This window comes from Schistocerca cancellata, chromosome 1 (genome assembly GCF_023864275.1).
Source record: "Schistocerca cancellata isolate TAMUIC-IGC-003103 chromosome 1, iqSchCanc2.1, whole genome shotgun sequence".
NCBI classification, from domain to species: domain Eukaryota; kingdom Metazoa; phylum Arthropoda; class Insecta; order Orthoptera; family Acrididae; genus Schistocerca; species Schistocerca cancellata.
The window spans coordinates 802892810-802917453 of NC_064626.1; the positions used below are offsets into that span (position 1 = coordinate 802892810).

The 24644-nt window shown below is 43.0% G+C and overlaps 2 protein-coding genes across 3 annotated transcripts in view; one reads left to right on the top strand and one right to left on the bottom strand.

The window, feature by feature from the left end:
* LOC126187939 (pre-mRNA-splicing factor RBM22-like) overlaps positions 1 to 15594 on the bottom strand; it is a 46532-nt gene extending 30938 nt beyond the window's left edge. Inside the window, exons 1-2 of the mRNA XM_049929310.1 lie at positions 15324 to 15594; positions 15085 to 15200 (exon numbers count right to left, since the gene is read on the bottom strand). Of these exons, the coding sequence (XP_049785267.1) occupies positions 15085 to 15138 (54 nt within the window). The 5' untranslated portion in view covers positions 15139 to 15200; positions 15324 to 15594. The remainder of the gene's footprint in view (positions 1 to 15084; positions 15201 to 15323) is intronic.
* Positions 15595 to 15830: 236 nt separating this feature from the next.
* Positions 15831 to 24644, top strand: part of LOC126187944 (afadin-like) — a 124576-nt gene continuing 115762 nt past the window's right edge. For both annotated transcript variants that reach the window (XM_049929323.1, XM_049929331.1), the window contains exon 1: positions 15831 to 16130. In XM_049929323.1, coding sequence (XP_049785280.1) covers positions 15945 to 16130 — 186 coding nt within the window. In that variant the 5' untranslated portion in view covers positions 15831 to 15944. The remainder of the gene's footprint in view (positions 16131 to 24644) is intronic.

The window sequence follows — 24644 nt, forward strand, 5'->3', positions numbered from 1 at the left end:
CACATATACTGAGCGAGGTGGCTAAGGCGTTGTTAATGCCCTGGACTCACATTCAAGAGGTTGACTGGTTGGTTTAAAAAGAGGGGGGGGGGGGGGGGGGGGAGGGACCAAACTATGAGTCATCGGTCCCTTGTTCCTAATAAAACAATGTCACAAGTGTGAGAATAAAACAGACGAGACATAACACAAAATGGAAAAACCACAAGAACTAAGGAAAGCCAATGAACATTAAAAGGAACAAAAGAGGACAAGAAACCAAAGAGATGTTAGAAACAGAAGACAGTAACTCAAGAAAGCAGATTACAGTGGCTGGTTGACCACGAGAATAAAAAGGAGAAGCTACACGCTGCAACACATTAAAACCTCCACCCCAAAAGCACAAGGGTGGAGGACACAGAGGGACAAAGGACATGTATTAAAATTTAGGTCAAATGATAAAAACTACCCTCATGAATAAAACAAAACTAAATCAGCCAATGAGGTGTTGTCAGGATAAAAACTACCCTCACGAATAAAACAAAACTAAATCAGCCAATGAGGCGTAGTCAGATAAAATGAGTGGCAACGAGTCCGGTAACGCAAGATTTCATTGCTGGGCAGTCAAAGTGGGACAGTGCTCCAGAATATGGGCCACTGTTAATCGGGCGCCACACTGACACTGAGGCGGGTCTTCACGGCGCAGGAGGTTACCGTGGGTCACCCAAGCATGGCCTATGCGGAGCCAGCAGAGGACAACTGATTCCCTGTGAGAGGCCCACATGGAAGACTTCCACACATTCGTAGTCTCCTTAATGACACGCAGTTTGTTGTGGGTACTGTTACGCCATTCCGCCTCCCAAAGCCAAAAAACCCCGTGGCATAAGTCAGAACGCAGGTCAGGTTCAGAGATGCCCATCTCCAGAAACGGTTTCTGCGTAGCCTGTTTGGCCAGTCTATTGGCAAGTTTGTTGCCTGGGATTCCAGCATGACCTGGGGTCCAGACAAACACCACTGATCGACAGGACTGTTCCAGGGCATAGATGGACTCCTGGATGGTCGCTATCAAAGGATGACAAGGGTAACACTAGTTGAGAGCTTGTAGGCTGCTCAAGAAGTCAAAACACAGAAGAAACGCCTCCCCAGGGCATGAACGGATGTGCTCAAGAGCATGAGGTATAGCCACCAGCTCGGCAGTGAAAACACTGCAGCCATCACGCAAGGAATGCTGTTCAATATGTCCTCTATGGACATACACGAAAACGACATGAGCGTCAGCCATCGAGCCGTCAGTGTAAACCACTTCATGGCCTCGGTACTTGTCAAGAATTGAGAGGAAGTGGCAGCAGAGAGCCGCGAGGTTAACTGAGTCCTTAGGGCCATGTGAAAGGTCCAGGCGAAACTGCGGCCTAGGTGTACACCATGGAGGTGTACGTGAATGGACCTCAAGTATAGGTGGTAAAGCCAAGGGCTCCAGTTCTGAAGGAACGGATTGGACACAAACTGCAATTGGAAGCTCCGACCTGGGCCGCCAATGCGGGAGATGAACTGCCGTGGGTGGGAAAAGGAGACGATGATTCGGATGCGCAGGAGAACTACGAACGTGTGCTACGTAATGGCCAGCAGTTGCGCACACCCAACCTGCAATGGAGGCACTCCAGTTTCCACAAGGACACTGGTCACCGGACTCGTCCTAAAAAGCTCCTGTTGCTATGTGAACGCCGCAGTGGTGCACTGGGTCGAGTAAACGCAATGCTGCAGGCACCGCTGAACCATAAACAAGACTTCTGTAGTCAAGACAGGATTGAACAAGGGCTTTGTAGAGCTGCAGCAGCATACAGCGATCTGCATCCCAGTTGGTGTTGCTCAGGCAGCGGAGGGTACTGAGGAGCTGCCAGCACTTCCGCTTAAGATGATGAAGGTGAGGAAGCCAAGTCAATAGGGCATCAGAAACCACTCCTAAAAATCGATATATCTCCTCTACATTGAGTACATTGTTATTAAGATAAAGTTCTGGTTCTGGATGAACGGTACAATGCCGACAGAAGTGCACAGCACGCGACTTTGTGGCTGAAAATTGGAATCCATGGGCTAAAACCCATGACTGCACCTTGTGGATGTCTCTCTGTAGACTGCTCAGCAACACCAGTACTGGTGGAGCACCATCTCTTAGATATGGGTGGAACTATTGGAGGTGCCAACTTGGACACAGAGAGTACACAGACACAGAAAATTCTGGATGAAAATTGGGAGTGGGCCTCCGAGACACCACTCGTACAATTTGGGAAGGATATGACATTGCCAGGTCATGTCATATGCTTTTTGTAAATCAGGTGTTGGCATCTGCAAAAGGCTGTTTGGATGGCAGACTCTAGGACACAAGGTTATCCATGGTATAGCAATTCTGGCGGAGGCCGCCCTGACATGGAGCCAGTAGGCCATGTGACTCCAGGACCCAACCCATACACCAACACACTATATGTTCCAGCAGCTTACAAAGAAAGCTGGTGAGGCTGATGGGCTGAAAGCTATCCACATCAAGTGGGCTTTTACCGGGTTCGAGTACCGGAACGATGGTGCTGTCCCGCTATTCTGATGGAAAGATGCCATCACACCAGAGCCGGTTGAAGATGACGAGGAGATGTCACTTGTAGTCAGATGAGAGATGTTTAACCATCTGACTGTGCATCCGATTTGGTCCAGGAGCTGTGTCGAGGCAATGGGCAAGGGCACTGAGGAGTTCCCACTCTGTAAATGGGGCATTATGGGATTCACTCTGGTGTGTAGTAAATGAGAGGATTTTCCCTTCCAGCAGCCGTTTGAGAGTGCGAAAGGCTGGGGGACAATTCTCCGACGCAGAGGCTCGAGCATAGTGCTCAGCAAAGTGCTCGGCAATCACGTTTGCATGGGTAGATAACACGCAATTTATGTTAACACTGGGAACACCTGTTGGGGTCTGGTACCTGAAAACACGTTTGATCTTTGCCCAGACTTGGGAAAGTGATGTATGGCACCCAATGGTCGAGACATATCTCTCCCAACACTCCTGCTTCCGTCGTTTGATAAGTTGGCAAATGCGAGCCCGGAGCTGTTTAAAAGCTATGAGATGCTCCAGGGAAGGGTGCCGCTTATGCCGCTGTAGAGCTCGATGATGCTCCTTAATTGCTTCAGTGACTTCTGGCGACCACCAAAGGACTGCCTTTCGCCGGGGACACCCTAAAGAGTAAGGGATCGTGTTTTCTGCCGCAGAAACGATAGTTGTAGTTAGCTGCTCAACCATCACACTGATGTTCCCACGTGGGAGAGATTCAACAGTGACAGCAGAGGTGAAAGTTTTCCAGTTTCGTTTAAAGTCCATCTGGGCAGGCATCCATGGGCTTCCCGCCAGAGCAGTCACACGAAGATGGGGAAGTGGTCACTACTACAAAGGTCATCATTTGCTCTCCAATGGATAGATGGGAGAAGTCCTGGGCTGCAAATTGATAAATCAATGGCCGAGTAACTACCTCAAGCCACAATGAACTGTGTGGTGGCCCCAGTATTTAAGAGGCAGAGGTCGAACTGAAACAGTAACCCCACAAGGGGTTATGGGCATTAGAAGGTTTAGGGAGTTGATCGATCAGTGCAGTTAATACATTCAGGGATACTACACCATCTGGAGGATGATACACATTGCAGACAGTTATTTCCTGTGTCGTCATCATTCTGACAGCCACAGCTTCAAGAGGGTGTTTGAAGAGGGCACAGGTTCACTACAGACTGAGTTTAGGACATAAATGCAAACTCCACCTGACATTCGATTACAGTCGCTATGGTTCCTGCAATATCCCTTTATAGCTGTGGAGGGCAGGGAACCGCATTGCCGGGAACCAGGATTCCAGGAGGGCAACGCAGAAAGCGGGTGTAAAGCTTAACAGTTGCCGTAGCTCGGCACCGCAATTCCACTGGAGAATGACATTATCGTGAGACTGGGAAGGCATGGAACATTCAATGAGGCAGTTTACGCTTCAGGGTCAACTGCTGCCACCGACTTTTTGCCTGGGCAGTCTATATCCATTTTGTCTCAGGGTCCAGCGAGGTCTAGATACTCAGTGGACGACAGAATCTCCACCTCATCCACAGACGCAGAGCTTGGAGGTAGCGGTGGTGTGGGCGCCACGACAATTCCCTTGGTCTTAGGGACCTTCCTTTCGGATTTTTCTTGGTGCTCCTTGGGTTTCCCTGGCTGGGAGGACTTCACTCATTCAATCTCTGGGATGGAGGATGAGCGTGAAGCCCTGTGACCAGATGCTTTTGGGCTCTTCAGTCACTGGCGGGTGTCATCTTTCCCACTAGCAGAAACCTGGGAGCGGAGTGACCCAAGGGACCCTTTCCTAGCAAGAGCAGCTGAAGAAGTTGTACGCTTCCCCAGCTTGGAAGTGGGGACGGACGTCCCCGATGGTTGGAGGGGTGTTGCTCCTGAAGTTGGTGGTGCAGGAGCAACAGGGAGAGAAGTGCCCCCCACCATCAAGGGGTTAGGTGTAGTCTTTTGGCTCTGAGAGGTGACTTAGGTTGGCGGAGCTGATGGGGCTAGAACTGTTGTAGTGGCAGCGTAATACGATGTCAAGCGTACAGGATGTAGGCGTTCAAATTTCCTCTTAACCTCAGTGAAGGTCAGTTGGTTCCAGGGTCTTGTACTCCATGATTTTCATTTCTTTCTGGAGAATCCTGCAGTCTGGCGAGCAAGGCGAATGGTGTTCTCCACAGATGACACAGATGGGAGGTGGGGCACATACATGGAATATTGGGATGTGATGGGCATCCGCAATCTCAACATATGACACTGGAAGTACAGCGGGAAGACATAACTGAACTTCCTACATTTAAAGCACAGCATTGGGGGGAGGGATATAGGGTTTTACATCACAGTGGTAGACCATCACCTTGACATTCTTGGGTAATACAGCACTCTCGAAGGCCAAGATGAAGGCACCTGTGGCAACCTGATTAACCCTCAGACCCCGGTGGACATGCCGAATGAAATGTACACCTTGGTGTTCTAAATAAGCATGCAGCTCATTGTTGAACTGCAAAAGAAGGTCCCTGTGAAATATGATACCCTGGACAACATTTAAGTGCTTATGGGGTGTGATGGTTACAGAAACATCCCCCAGCTTGTCACAAGTGACTAATACCCATGACTGGGCAGAGAATGTTGTTTTGATCAAGACTGACCCAGATCTCATTTTGGACAAGCCCTCCACCTCCCCAATCTTGGCCTCTAAATGCTCAACATGAAACTGAAGCTTCATTGTCATGAAAGATTCCCCCATCAGCTCTCGAACATACAAGGTTCCAAGGGCGAATAAGAGCTGCCGCCATCCTTAGCCTGATGTTCCCCCCATGGTGTGGCCAGGGAAGGGAATGATTTGGGGTCGTACTTCTGTGCACTGAATTGAGCCCATGAACGCTTAGAGACTGCTGGTGTTTGATCACCAGCAAGAGATGACGTACTACGATTCATCACGTCATCCACCCTGATGCCTCCCACTCCAACAACGGGCCCTCCCCATGGGCACCACCCAGCCGCAGCAAAGGCCACCTGGCAGGACGGCCATTGCCGGGAATCCCGATGCCCCAGGGGGATGGGCATCTACCCCTTGGCATATGTGGGGAGTTAACTGTGCAGGCATCAGCAGAGCGATCCCTGTATGGTCAGGGGGCTACAATCAACCACCATCAGTGTAGAAAATGATACTGCACATTTGATGGAAAAATCTGCACCCAGGAGGGTGACCTCGCCCAACAGTTGGAGAACAAGCAGAAGTGCAGATCCATGTTGATGAAGGATGTGATAGGTCTTAGCGCATGATGGACATGATGTACCATGTAAGGCACCCTTCCCCAATGGCTTGCTCTTCAGGAAAATTTTGAAAACTGGAGATCAAACCCTACAGGGGACCATAACGAAGCCCGAAACATGGGAGACTGCTTTTAGTCGCCTCTTACAACAGGCAGGAATACCTCGGGCCTATTCTAACCCCTGGACCTGCAGAGGGGGGGGGGGGGGGGGGATCACATTCAGGAGGAATGGGGTTCATACCCATTGCGGCTATCCACGTTTTCCAAAGTTTCTAAGGTGAATGGTGGGGTGGTTCCATCAATAATGTAAGTGACATTATGGAGCCCCTTACGGAAACAAGTGTTGAGGGTCAGAGTTGAGTTGAGTTGTTTGGGGAAGGAGACCAGAGAGCGAGGTCATCGGATTAGGGAAGGACAAAGAAGGAAGTTGGCCATGCCCTTTGAAAGGAACCATCCTGGCATTTGCCTGGAGCGATTTAGGAAAATCAAGGAAAACCTAAATCAGGATGGCCAGACGCGGGATTGAACTGTTGTCCTCCCGAATGCGAGTCCAGTGACTATGTTGAGGGTCAGAAGATAGCTAATGTGCACACTATGTGTTTGCCGGGAGGGGGGGGGGGGCTTACCTGAGGTGTGGATGAGTCCTTGCCTGTGCCTATCAAGTGTGCAGGGTGCAGTCATTTGCACATTGTGGCTCATGTTGGCACCAATGACACCTTTTGCTTGGGTTGGAGACCATCCTGTTTGTACAGACGGCTGGCAAAAGTGGTGAAGACTTCTGGCTCTGCACAGGGATGCAATCAGAGTTCACAATTTGCAGCATAATTCGCTGATTTGATCAGGCTCCTTTGGTTTGGAGCTGAGTGGAAGGTCTCAACCAAAGGCTTCATCGTCTCTGTGACTGTCTTGGCTGTAGATTTTTGGACCTGCATTAATGGGTGGGCACTGTAAGAGTCTCCTTGATAGGTCAGGGGTACACTACAAAAAGGAAGCAGCTATTCAGATAGCAGAATACTTGTGGAGTGCACATGACCGTTTTTTGGGCTACAGGTAGTTTAGGATACTTTAATGAATGCTTGCCATACGACACACAGGTAGTGAAACCAGACAGCATTTCAGAGTAATGAAACTTTGACTGTCAAGTTTAAATAGTAAATTGCCGGTGTACTCATAACAAAATGGCCTAATTTACTGCCCTCCAGGAAATTTCTCACACTCAAATTATTCTCAGGATGGAGAGATGGTTGAAACCCAACGCAAAAAGCTCCGAGATATTCACTGATTCACAGAATGTATATCAAAAAGACAAGAGGGGGAGCATTCATTGCAGTTGACAAAAATATTGCCTCTATTTTGGGTAGAATCTGAGTTGGAAGTTAATCTGGTCATGTATAACAGGTCTAGTTGAAATCAAGATAATTGTTGGATCTTTTGCCAGCCACCTACACTTATTCAGGCACATACTGACCTCGTGTACTTCCTATATGTGGGTCAATTCTACAAGCAAATGGTTGGGGTGACAATGGGCAGCCCCCTCCCACTTGTGGTGACCAATCTCTTTATGGAGACATAAAGAGGAGGCACTTACATCAGCCCCAGATCAACCAATATGCTTTTTAGGTGGACGATACCTCTGTTACATGGACCCACATGAGGAAAAAGCTTGATGTTTTATTGGACCACCTAAACTGACACCAGCCTAACATTAAATTCACCATGGAACTGGAGGAACATCAATTGCTTCCATTCCTAGATGTATTAGTCAAGAGGATATCAGATGGTACCTCCAGACATAGTGTGTACCACAAATCCAATCACACCGACTTGTACCTGCAAGCCAGCACTTGCCACCATCCAGCACAGTAAAATGAACTCTGGTTCACTGGGCACGAACTCTGTCAGATCCTGACAATTTGAGGACAGAGACAGAACACCTAAAATCTGTGTTCTACAAAAATGGATATTTGAGATGTTCAAAAGGCTCTGCACCCTGTTTCCCCACCAGAGGTATAAGAAGAAAGAAGAAGGTTGCATATTTGGCGTATGTTGGGCCTGCATCCACCAAAATTCTTCTCAAACATAAAAGAGCGTGTCCCACCCACCAAGATTAAGGCTCTGCTAAGGAGTGTGAAGGATGACAGAGTTTGCAGGAATTGGGCATTTACCACATAACATTTGAATGTAGTGTGTCATACATTGGCCAGATGACTAAGACCATTGACATCATGTGCAAAGAACACTAAAGGCACACCAGACTGAGACAAGCAATCATGTCAGCGATTGCTGAGCATTGTTTAGAACTCAGTCATTCTATGAACTACACTGGTGTCCAAAATTAAAGCAAAAAACTGCTGTTTCCTTGTCCTGTCTCTAATTCATGATATAATTATACAAACTGTCAACATATATCATTACAACCGTGTTCTGCAGCGAAGATGTCATTCTAATCCATGTGTCAAGCATGCCAGCAGTGATGTCAGGGCACCTATCAAGCAGGATAGTGTTTGCAGGGTAGTCCCACATCCACAATCGCTGTGTACACAGTCAGAGACGGTGCCGTATGGCATGAAGAAGAGCCTACAGACACTCTGCAGCGGAAGGCCACTCTCTGCTGTGGAGGACCATAGGAAGAATGGAAGCAGGAGAGGCGCAAACTGATGCGGCCTGATGGCATAATGTGCCATCAGAATGAGTGGACCATTATTTGCCTGTAAGGGCATGACGGTACTGCCTTATTATTCCACTGAAACTGTTGGGGTTGGGTTGTTTGGGGTAGGAGACCAGACAGCGAGGTCATCGGGTCATCAGATTAGGGAAGGATGGGGAAGGATGTCGGCCGTGCCCTTTCAAAGGAACCATCCCGGTATTTGCCTGGAGCGATTTAGGGAAATCATGGAAAACCTAAATCAGGATGGCCGGACACGGGATTGAACCGTCGTCCTCCCAAATGCGAGTCCAGTGTGCACTGCAACTGTCATCTGACCTTGCAGCATCCCCTGGACGTGTTGTAATGAAGGCTTCAGCAGAGTGGCCTCTATTGTTGAAGACCTGCTTTCTGTTTACCTCTGGCATGTCTTCACAGAAGGGAACGTCTAGAGAGTGTAGCCATCAACATGCAACCTGGATGGTCGAATGGGGGGCGGGGGGTGGGGGGTGGGGGAGCAATGTTCTTTTCACAAGTGAGTACCGATTTGGTCTGGATAGTGATTCTCGACGGTTTCACATCTGGAGGGCACGTCGAACACAATTTCAGGGCCCAAACATTGTGGAAGGAGACCAATATTGAGGAGAATTTCTAATGGGGGATTATGTTGACCCCTCTAACACCTCTTCCTGAAATTTTACCGCTGAGCCAGCAAGATTTAACTCCTGACAGGCACTGTGAGACCTTGGGATCTCATGCACAGTAGTTGTGAGGTGCTGTGGGCCCAGATTTCGTATTGATGGACGATCATGCCCGACCTCATAGAGCATAGGTGGTCGATGTTTTTTGGAAACAGAAGATATTGCACACATGGCATGGCCTGCTCGCTCTCCCAATTTGAATCCCACAGGGCATATCTGATATGCACTAGGGGGATGGACTGCATCACGTCGGCATCCACCTCCAACTCTTCATGACTTGTGAGCAGCTCTGCAGTAAGAATGGGTGTCATTGTCTCAACATGAGATTGATGACATCATTCACAGCATGTCCTGTCATTGTCAAGCCTGTATTGGTTCCTGAGGTTGTCACACCCCATACTGAGCACATTAACCAGTTGGCAGAATGTATGTGCAAGCCCGTTAAGCTGCGGTGGGGGTGGGGGTGGGGGGGAAGAAGAAGAAGAAGAAGAAGAAGAAGAAGAAAAAAAAAATCAAGCCTACTGTTCCACATGTTGCGGATGATTACGTTCTGTATTCTTTACATTGTTTCTACTTTACTGTCACCTGTTTGTACTGTTTTGTGTCCAAATAAATACAACACTGCAAAATTTGACACATCAGTGGACAATGATGCCAAGATTCTAACACAACCTTCGAGATACAGTGTTATCAAAGATTCTATCGAGATTAATGCCACGGAGAATCACATTAACATTGACACAGGTTTTCAGTTGAGCTTTGCCTTGAACCCGCCACTTGATCTTCTGAGAACATAACAGAGGCAACGTCAAGACCTCAGGGGACACAAGTATAAAGATTGAGTTAGAGGCAACTTCCCAGTACATGTAACGAAGGACAATACCTCGGGACCTCGGACAACAGACCCAACACCTGAGGACTTTCCACCAAGTCTCAAGTGGCAATCGTAACACCAGTGGCCTGAAAATAACACTTCAGCCACTCCTGACAGGCACAGACATAGGACAGAATGCCTGACACAGCACAACATGGCAATAGAACATCCTAGATCACAGGAGGGGTTGAGTGACAACAATCTGAAGATAAAATGTCTATCATGACGAATGTCATTCAGAACCTCATAGCAAGACTGACAATGGATAATAACCATAAATCACATGCACAGTGGCTAGAAGAAAGCTCTACAGTGGCTGCTATTTGTCAGTGTGTACCATGGACAGAGCGCCTAATGTGACATGGATCGAAGACGGAGAGCGTAGCACAACATAGGCATAAATACCAGCCTCGTTACACACTGAATCAATATCAGATAATATCTGAAGAAGACTGCAAGTCATTTAAATATTGTGCAAGAAATATGTAAATAACTGGCAGAAACCCAACTGTCCAACATGATAATTTTAGTCATTCAAGGCAAGTCTATGGTTAGCAGTACGGAAATACCCAGAGTATGCAATATTAGTTGGAGGCAACTTTAACCTACCGAATGTAGACTGGGATGTCTATGGATTCACTGCAGGGGATGCACACAGACAATGTTGCCAAGTACTTTTTAACACGTTTTCCGAAAATGGTCTTGAGCAGCTAGTTGGAGAGTCCACATGCAATGGAAATATTTTTGAACTTCTAGCTACAAACAGGTCTGACCTTATTGACACTGTCAGTAGAGAGAGAGAGAGAGAGAGAGAGAGAGAGAGAGAGAGAGAGAGAGAGAGCTTAGTGACGATGATATCGTGACTATGCTTACCAAAGATATTAAATAAATCAAGGAGGCTATGTGAGTATTTCTACTAGAAAGAGCAGGTAAGCAATTGGTAGCATCCCAATTAGACAATGAGGTAAGATCGTTTAGACTCACTATGACGGACATATAAGAAATTATGGATAAAGTTTAAACGGACTGTAAATCGTGATCTGGAAAACCATGTGCAGAGCAAGTGGATTAAGACTGCAAAAGACCCATCATGATTAACAATGAAATTCGGAAAATGCTGAGGAAGCAAAGGCTATTGCACTCTAGGTTCAAAAGAGAATACACAAATGATGACAGGCAAAAATTACTAGAAATTTGTGTGGCTGTATAAAGAACACTGCATGAAGCATACAGCAACTGCCACTGTCATACCTTAGTGAAAGATCTTTCCAAGAACACAAGAAAATTCTGATCCTACGTAAAATCACTAAGCAGATCTAAGGCTTCTATCCAGTCAGAATTGGCGAGTCTAATGTGACAGCAGAAAATAGCAAAAGGAAACTCAAAGCTTTAAGTTGCACTTTTAAGAAGTTGTTCACAGGTGAATCGTACAAACATACTGTCCCCAGGTCTACATGTAATCCCAATTCAGTTTTACGAAGAGTATTCTATAACATTGGCCCTTCCCTGGTTTGCATTTAAAATGAATCTCTTGCCCAACACACAGTCCTGAGTGTCCAGAAAAAAAGCACGATTCCTGCATATAAGAATGGTAAAAAGAATGGACTCGCAAAATTACAAATCAATATCCATAACATCGGTTTGCCTGTAGAACTCTTGAACATATTCCCAGTTCAAATATAATAAACTTCCTCAGGACAGAAAAGCTTCTGTCCACAAATCAGCGTAGTTCCAGAAAACATCACTCCTGTGAAACACAATTTATCCTTCTCTCACACGATATCTTACGAACCGTGGAAGAAGGGCAACAAGCAGATTACATATTCCTTAAGTTCTGAAAAGCATTTGACAAGGTACTCCACTGCAGACTTATGAAGGTACGAGCATATGGAATAAGTTCCCAGATATGTGAGTGGCTTGAAGACTCCTTACGTAACAGAACCCACAACCCTAGATGGCAAGTGTTCAGCAGAGGCAAGGGTATCATCAGGAGTGCCCCAGGGAAGTGTGATAGGACCAATGTTATTTTCTACAAAGATACATGATCTTGAGGAAAATCATGGGCAGCAATCTGTGGCTGTTTACTGACAATGCTGTGGTGTACACGAAGATGTTTCAACATTGAGTGACTGTAGGAGGATACAAAGTGACTTATACAAAATTTCTAGTTGGTGTGACAAATGGCAGCTAGCTCTAAATGTAGAAAAGTGTAAACTAATGCAGATGAGTGGGAAAAACCAACATGTAATGTTTGAATACAGCATTAGTAGTCTGCTGCTTGACACATCACGTCAACTAAAACCTAGGCATTGTATTGCAAAAAAAAAAAAAGAAACAGAATGGGCATGTAAGGATTGTAGTAGGGAAGGCGAATGGTTGATTTTGGTTTATTGGGATAAGTTTAGGAAAGTGTAGTTCATTTTCAAAGGAGACTGCATATAGGACCTAATGCTGCCCACTGCTTGAGTGTTTGGGATCTGCACCTGGTTGAAGGATGGCATAGAAGCAATTCAAAGGAGAGTTGCTTGGTTTGTTACCGGTAGGTTCAAACAACATGTAACTACTACGGAGCTGCTTCTGGAACTTAAATGGAAAGTCCTGAAAGGAAGATGATTTCTTTTTGATGAACACTATTGAGAAAATTTAGGGAGCTGTCATTTGAAGCTGACTGCAGAATGATTCTACTGCTGCCAACATAATTTTGCATAAGGACCGCAAAGATTAGAGAAACTACGGCTCATACAGTGCCATGTAACAGTCATTTTTCCCTTACTCTATTTCTGGTTGAGCAGGAAATGGCTAGTAGTGGTACAGGGTACCCTCTGCCATGCACTGTATAGTGGCTTGGGGAGTATGTATGTAGTTTTAAATGTAGATAAGGCCATGGACACTTTCCTGCCAATTCTTACCTATGTCTACATTAATTTGGGTATGATATAGTTATGTAGTTTATCTGACTTGTCGCATAGCGTTGTGCTGAATGGACAAAGGAAGAATTAACAAATAAAATAATGTTAACCTGTAGTTCACTAAGGTTACAGTTTAGGAAACCTACGATTTTTAACAAACATTTGCAATTCCACCTACATAAAATGTAAACACCATTTAAAAAAATCTGATTCAAATCTCATTTAATAGCAAACTGTGCTCCATTGAAGTATTATTAATATCATCAATTTTTAATGAAAGTAACAATATTCACCATTTTTGAATTCAGGTTGTGGTGACAAAGCAATAGATGTAAGTTAATAGCTTTTTTACTATTTTCCTTTTAAACTATTTGTGTAAAATGAGTAAATTATTAATGTGAATATTTTCATATGCATTGTGTGTTTTCGAGTTCATTAGTGAATTTTTCCTTGTATGGTTTGAAGAACAAGACTACCTTTGACTAGTTTCAAAAAGGCTGGACTTGAGACAGGACAGGCTTTCTCAATTGGGCACATTTCAGATTAAATAGGTAGCAATAAATTTATTATCGATCTACAGGCACTGATGAAGACTGAATGGCAGTAGCTTTTATGTCAACAAGTATCTAATATTTAATTTCAGTGTCATTAGAGATAGAGCACTTGCTGAGCTGGACACACTAGAATAAAGGATGGAGCTGTATCAGCACTGTACTTAAATGAAGGACAGCTGGATGAAGGCTTGGGTTTGCTCTCCTGTGCGGAAATGTACAATCTTTATTATACCATTCATTGGATAGTAAGAAGGCCCTAAATATTCTACCTGCACCTTTTATACATAATACTGATTATTACCAATTTTTGCACTTTTGAGTCTACAGTGGTGTAAATTATTGTACCACACTTATCAGGTGCTACCTTTCCTCCTAAATTACCTATTCAGCTTTTGTCCTTACATACTTTAAGACTGCAGTTTTAATCAGAGTTGCTATACATTCAAACATTCCTGTATTCAACTAGGTCCAACACACTGCACAGTTTGCTGTGATAACCACAAATTATTATTTTTTTTTAAATAACTGGTTCTAGAATGGGCAACCAGTGCAACTCTAGTTGTACAAAAGAGCATTATTGTAGATTAAAAAGAAACTGAGTCTACAAAGCTTGCTATTGCAAAAGAAAGGACAGAGGATAAGAATTACCCTGGCAGCTGAAACATAACACCAATATTCAGAAATGCAGCATTTACAGAAAACATTGCTCTGGTTTGGATGTAGCTTTTTAGCTTACTGTAGTAAAAAACGAATACCGAAAACCACAAGCCAAAAAAGTTTGCATAACATTAATGCTGTCTACTATCAAACATTACTTACATGGACTGAATTACTAGGATTATAGTGCTTGACAATTCATACTATCAAATAGTAGGCCTAGGCCTGTTATAAAGTCGAAATTCAACTGTCCATCTAAAACCAACAAATTATTTACAAGCATTTAGGAAATCTTACTGTTTACATAGGGATAATCTGTTTGACAAAATTACGCTGTCAGTGAGTTCAGCTAGTTAACCTGTCACCAATATGCACTTATTTGTAACTGATGCACAACCCAAAGATTGGTTTCACACAGTAGGCCGAATATTTTCCTGGAGACCACCTTTGGTCTTCCTCCGTTTTTCAACCTGTACACCCTTCAACTATAATAAAACGACAAATAAGTTGAGTATCTAGTAAAACATACTTTTCATAAACAAAGTTCTATTACAGATGAAGGAAACTTTAGGGTCAGAATTACTTCCAGCATAAACTACGACTTGAACAGCAAACTCCCAATTTTTGTGCAACCATTTTCACTATCAAAGCTGTTTACTTATAAATATCACCCACCCCGAGGGACCATCTAACATATAGGGCTACCATCAGTAGTTCTGACTTACTTGCCGTGTTTCTGTTTTTCACACAACAAACGCTTCGATACAGAAACATCCCTGAAGCTTCAGCTGCACATCGTCACGCAGGGAACACTTATCACCAAGCGCAGTTAAACAACTTTTCTAATGAGCAAGCCAACAGTGCGATGTTTGGAATAAGATTAAAAGAGAACACATTAGCCCGCATATCAGCTTTTTTTAGTACTCACAGCATCCTCCCAATTCTGACGGTTGTAGGTGTTTGATGTCTTCGAAGTTGCCATTTCGTTCTACTCGCGAGCACGTTAATTTCAGTGATTCAAGAAGCAGAGGGATCCATATTGGTCTGCAATGACAGCAACAGTTGAAACACTTTGCTTTTGCTACTGCCCTTGCAATTCTTAAAAATCAGTTAACAACCACACGCTGCACTTCAAAACTGCAGAAGACTCTTTTAATATGTACGTACTAATGAGACAACGAATTATACAATGGCTGTTGTAATTTTTATAATGATGGTAACGTTGGTATTCTTATTGCAGTTATTCTCTTAAATTCCCGGTTATTAAACATGACACACTGTATGTCGGCTCTTCTTCCTTGTTTCTAAAAAAATGTGACTACAGTCCTTACTTTTTTGCAGCCATTAGCACTATAACTTGTAAATAATAATAATAATAAAAAAAGGTCTCGCAAGATCAATCCACAATTCGACACTAATCGTCTCCCGCATTCGTTCAGATTCGCCAACTTAGCAGTTGAAAATGGGACATAAGAAATTTACGAGTATCCAGTATTAAAAAAGAAAAAATATGCACATAATCCTTAAGAAAGACTATTGTAGGTCAACATCACGTTGTTATTAAAGGAACTACTGTAAGACAATTCTTGGTTCATATTTTTTTCTTCATTTAGAAACATAAATTAAATTGGTAATGCTCAATCACAGACATCTTACACCGGGAGACAAAGAACGGTCAATAACATTGACAGGTTTTTAAGATGTAGGAGACATTTGTTTAATTCGAATTACATATTTAGTGGCCAATGAAAAGTAGTTTTAGATTGCTTGATATACTAGGGAGTGCTCATGGCAAAAGTAATAAGACGTTGTTCACCATTTTCTGAAGAAGAAAGTTCTATTTTGTTTGATATTCTAAGAAAACATCTTAACCTGGTTGAACCAGAGAATTTCGATATTTTGTCTATTGCAATACGATCTAACACATGGCAGTCGGTGTGTGAGGAATTTAACTCCCATAGTGCTGTCAAACAAGTAAGTATCGGTATTCTCTGTGGACAGGAATACCATCCTGTTTGGTCTCACTGACAGTTTACGGATTGCTTATAACGCCCAACTACCGGTGTGCTTCATTGTATTCCTAATGACTGAAAGTTTAATAATGGAAACTTCATTAGTTTGTTATTTTGTAAAGAAAACGGAACATGAAAGTAATGAAACTAAACGAAGAGGGAAATAAGTACTGTTGACAAAGTAGTGTTTGTAATTTGAAACTCACTTTTACTGCTAAATTTTAGTTATCTCTTCGGTGGCTTAAGGAAACAGAGTAGTAGAGACAGGCCACGGAGGGAAATATATAAAGGAGCCAACAGGTATGTGTTGGAATGGAAATGTGTAAAACCTGCATCCTCTCCCCGCTCCCACCGCTCCCTCAGTAGTGTTGGTATTTTCTGCTGTTAGCAGTTTCCCCTAGTTTGGTTAATAGAGAGTTTATTTCCATGAATCGTGGTATGGTGTGCTTGGAGTGTTTTCCTTTGTTGTTTGCTTAAATACAGTGAAATTTTGCAAAATCTCATATGCTGGTTTAAAGGTAAATCTCTAGTTGTTTGGCGATTATAATATCAGGTAGTTGATAAATTTAGTCAATTCATTTCCTCATTGGTTGCACCGATACTGTAACCTAAGATTATAAAGTGAAGATTGAAATGCTAGATTTGGCCTGTTCAAGTTGCTGTAGTTAAGAACATTGCACTATTGTTTGTCATCTCAATCTTCACACAAAGATGAGATGAGACCCGTAGAGATGTCTTCACACAGTCAAAATGTAGGCTAAAGTCTTTTGAGGGAGGGACATCCACTGGAATTGATGGGGTATCTGTTAGATTCTGTATCAGCTATGCAAGAGACCTGGTGCCTTTTGTAGCAGCAGTTTGTAAGATATCTCTTGAGCAACATAGCGAACTGTATTGTCCTTTCAAGGAATAAACACTGATTCCATAAGCACCAATCATGTTAAAACCAGTGTACAATTTTCATTCATCTGATGCCCACAGATGATGGATCCAAAGTTATTGCTTTGCATCATAATATCTGGAGGTAGTACCACCATGCTGCCTAGTAAACAAAATACATGATTACAAAAAGTAAGTTGTGATTTGTTTCTAACCAATCCCATATGTTATTCTCAGCGGGTGACAATCTCAGAAAGAATGTTGAGTTGGATAAGCCACAAAGAAATGTGAAAAGCACATTGTTATTAACTGTAATTCAGAATGACCTGGTTGTTAATGTTCATCTCTCTTTGAGTTTGTTCATTGACAAATTCAGTTTCATAACCTATATGTGTATGTCAAATCATCAGAAAATTTGGAGACCTGGAGATGGGGTACGGCTATTCACAATACAGACAAACATATGCTAATGTCATGCATATAAAACAGTGAAATGACAAATACTCTTACATTAGACCTCACTAGAATCGGACACAAACATTAAAATATGTAAGGCTATTTATTTAGAGCATATTAAGGTGAAATTATGGGATTAGTTAACAATGCATTACCAAGCAAATGCTCTGATGAGGTCATTAACATGGCAGAGGTACGAGCATCAAGAAATGATGATATAACAACATGAAAACATTAGCAAAATTAAACAGACAAACTAACTAGTCGCCCACAGGAATATGAGGATTTGAGTTGGGACATTCTTGTTATTAATACATTCAAACACATTAAGAACTTGAAAATTCATATCACAATGGAAAAAATAGGAGCATTCTTCAGGGATTTAAATATAACTTTAGAGTGCACAATCTGTTACATATATAATACAAATTGTGTGTCTGGGATCTCCTCCCAAATTCTCGGCTCAATATCATTCAAATTTGGTACAGAAACAGCAGGCCTCATGAGTATCAGTGCTGTGGAGTTCATCATCTCCTAGTTCCAACAGGAGCGGATGTATGGGCAAAAACATGTTTTTTATCAGCCTGGTGTATAGGCTGTCCTGCATAACAGGTGTGTGCTATGGGAGCAGTATCGGCCTGCTATATCAACCTGATTTGTAGTGGAGCTGACATGCCAGGCAAGGAACAGTTTTCCAGACCCTGACATGTAGGCTGCCAGTATGACAGGATTGTTGTGTTGGAGTTGTGCGACCCTGCTTTGCATGGAGGCCTGTACATCAGGGGCAAATAAATGATTTGCAAGCCCCTGCTATGTAGACTGCCCTGAATGACAGGCATGTTGTGGGAGTGGTACTGGTCTGCTTTATTGAATTGTACTGCAGGAGCTACATGTGCCAATGAGCATTGCTGGGGACAGGTTGAGATGAATAGAGGAGGGTATGAACAGAGTGATGGGGGTGAGGAAATGGATGGAGAGAGGAGGAGAGGAAGATTCATGAGGAAGGTGGGCGTGTAGATGGTTAATGGGCAGATGGAAAAGGAGGAGGAGGTGGCAGAGATGAAAAGAGAGAGGGGACGGAAGATATTGTCAGAGATATTGGGTAAATGAACTGGAGAAAGAGAGGGGGTGGACAAGATGAAGAGACAGAGAAGGTAGGGAGGAGGAGATATATCGAGATGGGAGGATGTGTTGGACACAGAGGTGGGGAAAGGACTAGTATATTCTGACCCATTTGTTTGCTTTGCTAACTCGATACCAGACTGTAACCTTCCAACCTAACCTTGATATGAAAGTATTCTAATGTTCAAGTTGTGAAAAAATAGTGATGACATGAATGTCATTGGTCAAAGTAAAACAGTAGTATCCAGAATGAGATTTTCACTCTGCAGCGGAGTGTGCGCTGATATGAAACTTCCTGGCAGATTAAAACTGTGTGCCCGACCGAGACTCGAACTCGGGACCTTTGCCTTTCGCGGGCAAGTGCTCTACCAACTGAGCTACCGAAGCACGACTCACGCCCGGTACTCACAGCTTTACTTCTGCCAGTACCTCGTCTCCTACCTTCCAAACTTTACAGAAGCTCTCCTGCGAACCTTGCAGAACTAGCACTCCTGAAAGAAAGGATATTGCGGAGACATGGCTTAGCCACAGCCTGGGGGTTGTTTCCGCTGCAGAGTGAAAATCTCATTCTGGAAACAACCCCCAGGCTGTGGCTAAGCCATGTCTCCGCAATATCCTTTCTTTCAGGAGTGCTAGTTCTGCAAGGTTCGCAGGAGAGCTTCTGTAAAGTTTGGAAGGTAGGAGACGAGGTACTGGCAGAAGTAAAGCTGTGAGTACCGGGCGTGAGTCGTGCTTCGGTAGCTCAGTTGGTAGAGCACTTGCCCGCGAAAGGCAAAGGTCCCGAGTTCGAGTCTCGGTCGGGCACACAGTTTTAATCTGCCAGGAAGTTTCAAAACAGTAGTATCTTGACCTATAACAGTGTCATCAACACCATTATAAATACATTCGGCAGTGGCTTGGTAAGTCTGGAAAACAGCAAGAAAATAATGTTTGTTTCTTAACAAACCTACCTTACTTCTTGACATAGTCTTGTTTGAGGGATACACATTTTATTCGGTGATTTCTCAGCTTTTTAATCCCATCAGAGAAACAGGTACTGTTGAACAGTGCAAGATACTCGTAGACCGCAACTATCACCTCCTCATTTGATAAAAATTTCTTTCCAGCAAGCCAAAAGTTTCAAGTTAGGGAACATGAAGAAGTCACTTGGGTCCAAATGAAGTTAATAGTGTGGCTGAGGAGCCAACTGAAGGCCCAGTTCGTGCACAGTCACCACTGTTGTCGCTGATGTGTGGGATGGTGAATTATTCTGGTGAAAGAGTACTTTTTTGCTTGCCAACGTTGGTCTTGTTTCGGCCAATGCAATTTTCAAACAATGCAGCAGTGAAGCATAATAGGGTCCAGTTACAGTTCTCCATTCTCATTTTATTTACTTATTTATTATTATTATTATTATTATTATTATTATTGTTATTGTTATTATTTTTCAGGTAATCTATGAGAGTTGGCCCTTGTGAAGCCCAAAAAACATTGGACCTAACTGTACGAGCTGTCAAATGCTTTTTCCCTACTTTTGGTGCACTTTCAGCAGCATTTGTCCATTGTTTTGACTGCTGTTTTGATGCTGGTGTATAATTATGGATTCTGGTTTCATCAGCAGTCACAAATTGGCACAAAAAGCCTTGCAAGTTGCCATAAAACATCACCAGACACCAGATGCATTTTTATTTGACTGTGAGCAGTTGTGGCACACACCTCGCACACAGATTCTTCATAGCTAATTCTCTGTGCAGGATATTATGCACTCGCTCAATTGAGATGCTTACAGTCTCACCAATACCAGGAATTTTTATTTGGCCATCTTGCATTACTGTATCACCGATTTTGTGAATGGTTTTCCTTGCAGTGACCTCAATTGGACAGCCAGAGAACACTTTTTCTTTGGTGCTTATCTGACCATGTTTAAATTCTTTAATCGAAAAGTAGATGGTCTTCAATGATGGAGCAGAGTCCACGTGAACTTCATCCAGTTCTATTTTGATTTGTGCAGTAGTCCAATGCTGCAAATGAGAATGTTTAATAATGGCACAAAACTCAATTTTTGCAGTTGTAGTCACAGTCAACAGGCTGACCAATTCAGAAGGTTGTCAGTAAAGAACTGGATGCTGTACATCGTTGAATTTCTTTCATGGAATATTCAAGCTTGGCAACAATGAAGGCACAACAAAAATGTTCCATTCTTTCATGGAAACTTACCAGACTTACGGGACTAACTTTTTGTGTCTAGTATACTACATAATCCATTGCAAACCATCAAAACCTCCCCCTCCTGTCACCCCTCAACATATCACCATCTTCACTAGACTAGTAAACAACATGACTTAAGCCGCCATCCACCAGAATGAAATGGCATATTGAAAACAAAATACATTAACAGCATCTGCAACTGAAAAAGACCAACAAAAAGATCGCAGACATTACTTACACATTATATATCCCACTATGAAGAATCCACCAGTGGCTCATGATGATCACAAGAACTGTAATTACCACATGAATTTCATAGTAAGGGAGGCAGGAGATAGACTGCCATACACTGGAATTCAATACGATTCAGTGTAGGAATACCTCTCATCAGTGTAGTACCCTTACGCTTACCCATATAGTTCTGAGTATTGTTGTTCCAGGAAGAGCAGAGAAACATATCAGTTCATTCCACACACTGAATGATCACCCTCTGCCTCTCTCCCCTCCAGGAGGCTCTCAAGGCTTTTTTTGAGAATGCATATGAAGAGCGTGGGCCACCAAGCCATTGCACTACTCCTGATTTTCCTGTGCTGCAATTTTACTCTCTGATGGTGTCTTTTCTCAGACTTAATCTCCAGGATGGATTCCCAGCTGACGACTTATCCCACTCTTAGGATATCAGTTACAGACTTTTCTACTTTGTCCCCTTTATTTTATAATGTATTTTTTTAACTTATGTGTGCTCCTCACATCTGGGTTTAACCTCTACCTTTTCAAAATCCTTTTACAGGATATGTGGGGAAGGTTGAACAGCACCCAGCATGGTAGCCAGGCCATGGAGGGGGGAGGGGGAGTGGGATCAGTTACCCATATGGCAGTAGTCCCCCTGACCATGCAGGGTTCACACTATTGGTGCCTGAGCTGTCAACTCATCTGTGTATGCTGTATGCCATGGAGTAGGTGCCTGTCTATTTAGGGGTACTGTGACTCTGGACACAGGCCATCGTGCCATGTGGTCTTGGCTTTGGCTGGGTGGCACTCGTAGGGAGAGGCTTTGTTTGACTTGGCAACAACACGGTGTGTAATATGACTAGAATTATTGGGCAGTGGCCACAAGGGGTTGTCAGTCTCTTTAGACAGATCACAATTCAATGCAGGTTATTAGGATCCTATGAACTTTCCTTCCTTGGCCACACTATGAAAAGAAATCAAAACCAAGTGATTTGCAAAAATTTACTTTCCTCGTTTCCTGGTTTTGTTCCTGACAGATAGAGAGCCCTTTCTCTCAGTGGAAAATATATTTGGCAGGCTTTCATCCCTGAGTACATAAAGAAATGGTTCCATCTTAAGCCAAGTTCTAGGCATTGCTCTATTGTATATAATTTCGTGATGTACCTGCTACCACAATACCCCATAAGAACCCAGACATAGTACAGGTATTAGTTTTTCAGTGGGACCTAATACTGCAGATGGATTAGTTGTATGAACACTTGGAGATGCAGGGATCCTCTTTATACATATTGTGTGTCAAGACACGCCAGACAACAAGAGTGACTCCAGCACATTCATCCTTGCTTTTGAGGGAGATTCCCTTTCAGAAAAGATGTAAGACATGGTTTACCACTGTGATGTGAAGTCATATTTCCCACTCTCGGTTGGGAGCTCTAAATGCCAGCATTTTGGGCATGCACTTTCTGTCCAAAAGTTCCAGGCTAATTTTATCCCAAGTGTATAAGCGACATCATCACAGCAGTAACTACAGAGGTCGTGCGAACTAACAATTGTAAACAACAAATGTGCATTTGACAAGTCATTTATGAGCAGGCAGTGTTAAGTATAGGATGTGCAGCCATAGTGTGTCGACATTATGTGGTCACAAATTGCAGTGGAGCAAAGAACTGAATGTGTCCCTAAATCAAGTGTTTGAGACATTCTACAGAATGTTTTGTAAGAGAGAAAAATGTGTGCAAAGTTAGTCACACACATCTTGACTCTTGAACAAAACCAATAGCACATGAGTGTGTACTGCAATTTGATTACAATTAAACATGGACAGTTGCTTTCTGGAAAAGATCATCATGGGTGACAAGACTTGTTGTTATCAATAGGGGGAAAAAAATGCATACTGGGTCCCTTAGTGTTTGGCAAGACTGAAGAAGGTGCAGTGTAACATGCGAGTTAAACAGCATCCCAAAGGAGAACTTTTCTGACAGTTACATACAGTTATATAAAAGTTCTGTGGTTTGTATTCAAGTTGGGGGAGACTACATAGAATATCTGAAACATTAAAACCACAATATTAACAGTTGTTTTTTTATTACTATTAATCCAGTCTCAAAGCATTTTGGAAAGACAAGGTATATAATCACAGTGTACACACATGTGATTTGTATAGGAACTCTGGCAGGCCACTTCACGAAAATTCACCGTGTACCCTACCACCTGTGTGTGTCAACTGTGGGAATGACCACCCTCACCAACCTCCAAATAAGCTACCCTAATTAAGAAATGCAAAATCCAGGAGCTGATGTTCACAGATTGCCTCTCATACTTTGAAGCTTGGAAAAAATTTGAGGGGTAGTCAAGTAAAAATGAGACAGATGGGGGAAAAAAATCAAGTGAACTGTTTATTATTTCTGAAGTAATGTCCTTAACTGTTAATATATTTACCCCACTATGCCTTCATGGAGAAATTTTGCGTTTGCTTACAGATCCACGATTGCACCCAGGAATGAACCTTTTCACCTGAAACAAATCGATGGCCACAAATGTCTTTCTTCAGATGTACAAAAATATGGAAATTGCATGGGGAGAGATCGAACACCTTCGGAGGGTGTGTAAGGGCTTCTCAGTGATACTTCTGCAGCATAGCCTAAACAACCTTGGCGACATGTGAGCCTGCCCACACATTTTCCATACAGTCCCGATCTCTCCCCATGTAAGAGTCTGGTGATTTGTTGTTTTATTCTGTCTAGCATGCTCTTGGCTTGAAGTGTGTCATAAAACAAAGTTGTTGGGAAGTCATAGCATAGATCTCCAGCTATTTGAAGCATCCTCCAGTCAGCAGATAGAATTGGTTTTGTTTGGTTAGATGACATAATCCATGCTTGAGATCCGTATTAGAGAATGGGTCAGACTCCATATTTTTGGAGCGCTAAAGAGAGACATGGGAGGCTTTAGCTTTGCTTCAGTGGAGAGGTGCATGCCTGAGTACAATCATGGTTCCATAGGCAAAAGCACACATTTTTTCATGAAGGCATTGACTATCTCGATCACTGTGGGATGACAGTTATGGCACATACTTTTGAAATAATGAACATTTCACTTTCTTTTTGAGGGTACTTGACTCAATTTCTTTAGGGTTCTGTTCCTCAATTGGTGAAAAACAGAACCCTTATAGGATCACTTTGTTGTATGTCTGTCTGATTGATTGATTGTTGAAAATATTTTTTTTTCAGAAGCGAGTAAATGTATCAAATTGACATTTATGTCAGTTACAGAGGTTTACGGTCCGTTGGCAGTGAAAAAAAAAACTGAAGCTTATAAGCCAGTGGAATCAAAAGATACGGCCATTTATTCCATGTATTTTGATATTTGTATGTTCACTCATTAGGACCTATAGGGTACTTTCCATTCACATAGGATCATGAAATTTGGTAAGAACTGAGGTTTCCCAGTGCAAGTAAAGGAAAGAAAATCAAGAAATTGCTTATTTGTAATTGAATCTCACAAAAATAATATTTCTTTTGTCATTTGTTGTCCGCCTTCATACTTCGAAATTAAAACGTTCTTTAAAGTCTCAGACTCCCTGGGATCAATATTTTGCCAGTAT